At 44.4% G+C, this 7725-nt stretch overlaps 1 protein-coding gene across 1 annotated transcript; it reads right to left on the bottom strand.

The window, feature by feature from the left end:
* Window positions 1-3141: 3141 nt before the first annotated feature.
* On the bottom strand, window positions 3142-4122 carry LOC109222003 (cilia- and flagella-associated protein 53-like). Its single transcript, XM_019386420.1, has 2 exons — window positions 4111-4122; window positions 3142-4023 (listed from the first exon to the last, which is right to left on the bottom strand). Exons 1-2 carry the CDS (start codon window positions 4120-4122, stop codon window positions 3142-3144), a joined length of 894 nt encoding a protein of 297 aa, XP_019241965.1.
* Window positions 4123-7725: the final 3603 nt, after the last annotated feature.

Genomic DNA, 7725 nt, shown 5'->3' with positions numbered 1-7725 from the left:
GGCCTTCGCCTAGAGGTGTTCATGGTTCGGTTTGGATCGGTTTTTCCCTAAAAAGAAACCAAACCAAGTAAGTCGGTTTTTCAAATTTTAGAACCAAACCAAACCAATTAAGTCGGTTTTTTCTCGATTCGGTTTATGTTGGGTTTTGTCGGTTTTTCGATTTTTTCGGTTATTTGTCGGTTTTTTCTTAAATATAAGATATACACTACCAAACACATATTCCGGAGACCAAATTTTCAACGTAACACTATCAAATCAATTTCCCTTTAAGAAATCTATTATTTACCAAGATACAATGATGATAATTGAACCAAATAGGGATGAATAATTTAAGGACTCAATTAAAAATATATTATTTTTAACACGAAATGGATACTTACACTTAACAAAAGAAAACTACCAATCAAAATAGAATGTAAAGGTACAGAACTATACTAAAAGTGTAAACTATTAACATTTAGCATTAAATTTTTGAAACTTTGTATAAAAATATACATATATATAGGTGTAATAATAAATTTGAAATAGCTACTCCTATAGTCGGTTTGGTTCGGTTTTTTTCGGTTTTTTCTGATTAAAACCAAGACCAAACCAAATTTGATCGGTTTTTAAAATTCAAAACCAAAACCAAACCAAACCAAAAACATCGGTTTTTTTGGTCGGCTTGGTTTGGTTTTCGGTTTGGTTCGATTTTTCGGGTTTTTATGAACACCCCTACCTTTGCCATCAAAGATGGACAAGTTCTACCTCATTCGAACTAGGACTCAAAGCTAAGGGCCTTCGCCATCAAAGATCGACATGTTCGACCTCGTTCGAACTCAGACGGGCTGATGTTTCGATAAGTTCGAAATAACACCCTTAAGGCTAAGGCCTTCGCCATCAAAGATCGACAAGTTCGACCTCATTCGAACTAGGACTTAAAGCTAAGGGCCTTCGCCATCAAAGATCAACATGTTCGACCTCGTTCGAACTCAGACAGGCTGCTGTTTTGATAAGTTCGAAATAACACCCTTAAGGCTAAGGCCTTCGCCATCAAAGATCGACATGTTCGACCTCGTTCGAACTCAGACGGGCTGATATTTCGATAAGTTCGAAATAACACCCTTAAGGCTAAGGCCTTCGCCATCAAAGATCGACAAGTTCGAACTCGTTCGAACTGGGACTTAAGGCTAAGGGCCTTCGCTATCAAAGATCGACATGTTCGACCTCGTTCGAACTCAGACGGGCTGTTATTTCGATAAGTTCGAAGTAACACCCTTAAGCTAAGGCCTTCGCCATCAAGGATCGACAAGTTCGACCTCGCTCTAACTCAACACGGGTCGTTATTTCGATAAGTTCGAAATAACACCCTTAAGGCTAAGGCCTTCGCCATCAAAGATCGATATGTTCGACCTCGTTCGAACTCAGACGGGCTGTTATTTCGATAAATTCGAAGTAACACCCTTAAGGCTAAGGCCTTCGCCATCAAGGATCGACAAGTTCGACCTCGCTCGAACTCAACACGGGTCGTTATTTCGATAAGTTCGAAATAACACCCTTATGGCCAAGGGCCTTTGCCATCAAAGATCGATATGTTCGACCTTGCTTGAACTCGAGACGGGTTGTTATTTCGATAAGTTCGAAATAACACCCTTAAGGCCAAGGGTCTTCATCAAAGATCGACATGTTCGACCTTGTTCGAAATCAGAGGGGCTGATATTTCGATAAGTTTGAAATAACACCCTTAAGGCTAAGGCCTTCGCCATCAAAGACCGACATGTTCGACCTCGTTCGAACTCAGACGGGCTGATATTTTGATAAGTTCGAAATAACACCTTAAGGCTAAGGGCCTACCTCGTTCGAACTGGGACCCTTAAGGCTAAGGCCTTCGCCATCAAAGATCGACATGTTCGACCTCGTTCGAACTCAGACGGGCTGATATTTCGATAAGTTCGAAATAACACCCTTAAGGCTAAGGCCTTCGCCATCAAAGATCGACATGTTCGACCTCGTTCGAACTCAGACGGGCTGATGTTTCGATAAGTTCGAAATAACACCCTTAAGGCTAAGGCCTTCGCCATCACGGATCGACAAGTTCGACCACGCTCGAACTCAGACGGGCTGATATTTCAATAAGTTCGAAATAACACCCTTAAGGCTAAGGCCTTCGCCATCAAAGATCGACAAGTTCGACCTCGTTCGAACTCAGACGGGCTGATATTTTGATAAGTTCGAAATAACACCCTTAAGGCTAAGGCCTTCGCCATCAAAGATCGACAAGTTCGACCACGCTCGAACTCAACACGGGTCGTTATTTCGATAAGTTCGAAATAACACCCTTAAGGCCAAGGGCCTTCGCCATCGAAGATCGACATGTTCGACCTCGTTCGAACTTGGACTTAAGGCTAAGGGCCTTCGCCATCAAAGATCGACATGTTTGACCTCGTTCGAACTCAGACGGGCTGATGTTTTGATAAGTTTGAAATAACACCCTTAAGGCTAAGGCCTTCGCCATCAGGGATCGACAAGTTCGACCTCGCTCGAACTCAACACGGGTCGTTATTTCGATAAGTTCGAAATAACACCCTTAAGGCCAAGGGCCTTCGCCATCAAAGATCGACATGTTCGACCTCGTTGGAACTCAGACGGGCTGATATTTCGATAAGTTCGAAATAACACCCTTAAAGGATAAAGACCTTCGTTCTCGAAGATCGACAGGTTCGACCTCGCTCGAACTCAAACAGGCTGTAATTTCGATAAGTTTGAAATAACACCCTCAAGGCTAAAGGCCTTCGCCGTCAAAAATCAACAGGCTCGACCTCGTTCGAACTCGAACGAGCTGTCTTCTCGGTAAATTCGTAATGAAACCCGCAAGGCCAGAGGCCTACGTTACAAAAAGAGAACTGGGACTCGCCAAACAAGCCCTCACCTCGCGATGAGATCATGAATCGACTGAAAGATGAAACACAAGACAAGTGGCGAAAAAGAGAATTCTTTATTCATGGTCATAAATACGGGACATCGCCGCTTACATCCGGCTGGGGCCAGTCAACTCATAACTAAAAAAAAAAGGGGGAGGCAGGAAGAAAGCAACAACAAGAAATAAACAAACGCACACCGGCGTACGAAGTAAAAAAAAAACAACAAAGCACTACTTCTTCTTCACTCGACACCAACACCGCCACTACTATCATCATCTCCATAAGGCTCATCATCATCACCACCTGCACCCCCATCAATTTCGGGTGTAGCCACATCATATCCACAGTTGGCACGAGCCTCGTGAGCCTTCTCACGCGCCTCCTCGAAGGCCGCCTCAGTCACGGTGCCCGCTTCCCACAAGTTCTTGAAAATGTCTCGCTGGGCTTCGGCGTAGACCCAGAGCTCGTGAGTCTGGCGGGGAACAGCAGCGCGGGATGGTCCAGCTTGGGCCCTCAGCTGCTCATTCTCCTCCTCTAAGGCAGCGACTCGATCTGCCAGATCCGAGGCTTCCTGATCAATTGTACTAATCTGCTCCTCGAGCCTCGCTTCCCTGAGGGTCGCAGTAGCCCTCTCTGATTCTCGTTGGGACTCATGCACGCGAACGGCCCCCTCTAAGGCCGTTGCCCTTGCCGAAGCCTCTGGCCAGGCCCTCTCCATACGCTCTAAATCGGCAACCTTACTCTCCAGTGCACTCAACTTCCCTCTCCATTCAGCGCTCACCTCCGCAACTTTGGCCCGGCTCTGCTCCATCTCCAACTGCATCGCTCCTAACTTGCCCTGCAGGTATTCGCATTCTGCAGCGACCCCTTTACCCACTTCGAGCTCTTCGTCCTTAAGGCGAAGTTGCTCTTCGAGCTCGCTCTTGCTGTGGAGCGTCTGCAGCAACTCTTGATACCTTTTCTCCAACTCCTCTCCCAGAGCTCGGTTGCGGGGATCCGTCCTCAACCGCTCGTGCAACTCACAACACCTGTGGCGATAGCGACGGTACTTCTCCAGCAACTGCAAGAAAATCCTCGACCGAATGTTAGCCCTACGGATGCTTTCCACCTCCACCAAATACGTCTAAAAATAAAAAGGAGGAAAAAGCAGTTAAATCGATACTCACTAACACAAAGGGGAAAGTCGAAATAAGAGCCGAATGTGACATACCCTCAAACCCATTATGGCCACTTCGTTCCTCAACTTGGCATCAGCAACGTTCCGCAGGGACTCATTTTCAGCTTTCGAACACAGCAAGCTAAGCTACGACATCCCCCTGTGTCAGGAGATTCACGTCAGAAGGAATATCAAGAACACGAGACGGTCCGCCCGCGTGAACCACCGAATGAGTAAGTCCCTCTTCGAACATCCTGATATCATCAGGATCCAAATCAGACTCAGATTCATATTCGTCGACCATCATACTCTTCCCCTTCTCTGCCGCTGAAAGGGAAGTATGATCCGCCGCAGATGGAGAAGGCGCACTCGAAGTCATGACGGCGACACTAGGGGTCTGGCTCTCTGCTCCGGAAGGACGTTGATCATCACCGATAGTGGAAACTCCGAGTTGGTTCGCTATAACAGCCAAATCTTCCGGGCACTGGCTGCCAGCGCCAGCCTCAACCACTCGCTCCAGCTCTAAGGGAGACGCCGCAGCAACACTATCTCCTAGGCCCTCGGAGGGGGACTCGTCCAAATTGATCACAGCTGGAGGTACCGACTCGAATGCCACCCTTCGTCTCTTCGACGTCCCTTCCTCTTCCCCGATCGATGGTGATCCATTCGCCGGACGGATAACATCGAATGGAGCTTCTTGAGGGGCCGTCCTCGCCGGAGTGGCCAGAAGCCCGAAGCCTCCCTCGATGAAGGACGAGTAGCAGGTACTGCAACAAGACGAGCAGACGTGACCGGCCGACGAAAGGCTAGCTAAGGAGCCCTTCTCCGAACTCTCCCTGGGAACAACAAACGATGTTCAAGAGATAAAACGAGGACGGAAAAGGACAGGTAGGATATAGGGACGTTATCACCTACAAGGGGCCTACGTCCAAACCTCTCATGAAAGGTCGACCAAGTGCGAACCCCCGCTGTTTGGGGAAGGACGGCCTCAACCCATTCGCGAATCCCCTCCAAAGGCGGCGGGGGCAGTTTCTCGGCTGCGAAACCACAAATTAGGTCAGTGCATACCACACAAAAGGCAAAAGAAAAGAGAAAAATTAGGCACTCTACTAATCAGAAGCGTAGACTTACGGGCAAAATTCCACACTTCGGGAAATTCGGTTAGGTCCGCCACGAGATGCTTGGTCCGCACATAGAAAAAGTTCTCATAGAAGCGATGATTGGTCCTGTCGTCCATCTTTACCACTAGGCTTTTCGACCCCCGAGGACGCGCATGGATCATCGAGCCCCGAATCAACTGGGGCGCGAATAGGCTAAGGACGTGGCCCAGAGTAACCTCTCGACCGGCAAGCTCCGCATACTTGATAAACATGAGGAACAGCTTGTACAAATAAGGAGAAAGCTGGGCCGGGCATACCTCATAATAGCGGCAAAAATTTACCACCAGCATAGGAAGCGGGAGCGTGTACCCTACAAGAAAGAGGTAGGCATAAAACATACAAAATCCGAGACGGTCAATTTGAACCCGATNACCTAAATATTCTTAGGTAAATAAAAATAACATAAAGAAAAAAATACTAACAAATCCTTCTTTCACTATTCCACAACTTATAATAAAATCAGCCAACAAAGTTCATGATCAACCATAAATTAATATTCTAATTTCACGAAATAAACTTAGCATACTAAGTTCAGACTTTAATAAGTTTTAAAAAAAAAGAAAAAGAAAAAAAGGCAGCCCATAAAGCGTAAACTCTATATATTATGAGCCGGTGAAAGTGGTGGAGGCGAAAGGCGAGTGGAAGGGCAGAAGGGGGCACTGGACCTTTAGGGAGCATTGAAAATTTTGGGAATTCATGTTTTTCATTATTTGCACTTCCTTTTGGTGAGCTTATAACTTTGAATGTTAGTCTTTCGCTATTAGCAGATAAGCAGAGCGTAACCAACACCAAGCAAAACATGACATCTGACTTTTTCTTAGTCCCTTCGCCTATGAAAAACATGTTTCTGAATCTCTGACCAGTTGAAGATTTGTTATAATTCTTTTTGGGTAATCTTTTTGTTGATTGAAGGTTTTCACCACCTCCCCCCCTTAAATAGCAAAACTAAATGATTGGATATGCTTGCATTTAATAGCAAAATTCATACATATATCACGGTAATATGTAAATTAAATGATTGGATAATCTTACATTTAGTAGCAAACTCAAACATTTATTTGAATATATCGCGATAATATGTAAACCAAATGAATTGACATATTCTTGGACGTAACGGCAATCCACACAAATCTTGTCTTAGCTTTTTTAGTTTTTTTTTCACAAATCATTGATTTGCAAAAGAGGACAACTTGACATTCCAAACTTTGTACTTTTTCCATTTTAATCTAAATGACATATTTTTTTATCGGTCTGTTCTAAAAAGAATAATACATTTTTATATATGGAAACAACTTAACTTTAAACTTTTTATTTTACCCACTTTACTCTTAATGAGATATTTTTATAGTCACACAAATATTATGGCCCCTTAAACTCCTGATTACCCTCTCTCTGAACAAAGGATGTACAAACCAACACTAAAAGAGCTTTGCCACCAGATGAGTTAATGAGGAAAATATTTAACCCAACCAAACATGAGAAAATTGGAAAATACTTTTCGAAAATTATTTTCTTTCATACCAAACACACCCTAAATGAAAAAAAAGTGGCCAAGTTTAAGGAGCCATCTATGTATTTGGCCTTTCTTTTTTCCCCTACTTCTTTCTTTTCCTTGTATAGTCATCTTGTCCCGTCTGTTTTGGGGTTGTAGCACAACTTCTATCACATAACCTGAACATCGTTGGAAATTAATCAATCCGGCACCTGAAATTATAACTAAACTACCATCTAAAAAAATGGGAGTAAAATTTGCTTACTGTATTGGTCAGAAATCTGACCACTCCGACCGAGGCGACCACGACCCTGTTTCAGTCACTGTATGAAAGAAGTCAACGGAACCATTTGGACTCCATCACCGCGACATTCTCCACAAGTGACGAGGGTACGCCCCTCACCCCGACCAGTAGGCTTTCACAATTCTGACAAGAAGTTATGGCTAAGGAAAAAGCAGGTTTCTTTCGACTATAAATATGAAGTGAAGGGAACCCAGAAGGGGGGGACTTCCGACCGACTTCTTCTCCAAAATCTCCAATAAGTCAGAGGGGGATAACAGAACTCCAGGAGAAGGAAAAGGAAGCTCCATCTAGAGAGGAAGAGAGAGAAACACAATGATTGTAATTCCTTTCCCCTCCAAGGAGGGGCAGGGCAAAGCTTCATCATAAATAAAACATTTTCGATGTTTCCTCCATTTTTGTATTAAAATGCCATTTCTTTATCTTTAGATCCGATACGAATTATGATTAATTATGATTTATCCCTTCATCTCTTTGATTGATTTGCTTAAAAAGAGTTTAACATCTTTTAAGTCAAACAATTTAGCGCCGTCTGTGGGGATTTCCTAGTGAAAACGCCTAGTTCTCTTTTCGGATCGAAGCCAAAGAAACGCGAGAAAAGCATCCAGCTCACATCAGATTTGAAGGCAGCGCGTAGAGAAAAGGAAAATCGAACGAGCCAGTGAGGACTAGAATTTCCTACCATACCAGCCCCAAACACTCCGAACAAGGCTAAA

This window comes from Nicotiana attenuata, unplaced genomic scaffold (assembly GCF_001879085.1).
Source record: "Nicotiana attenuata strain UT unplaced genomic scaffold, NIATTr2, whole genome shotgun sequence".
In the NCBI taxonomy this organism is placed as follows: Eukaryota; Viridiplantae; Streptophyta; class Magnoliopsida; order Solanales; family Solanaceae; genus Nicotiana; species Nicotiana attenuata.
Note: the sequence above shows the minus strand (reverse complement) of the source record. Positions and strands in the feature narration are given on the sequence as shown.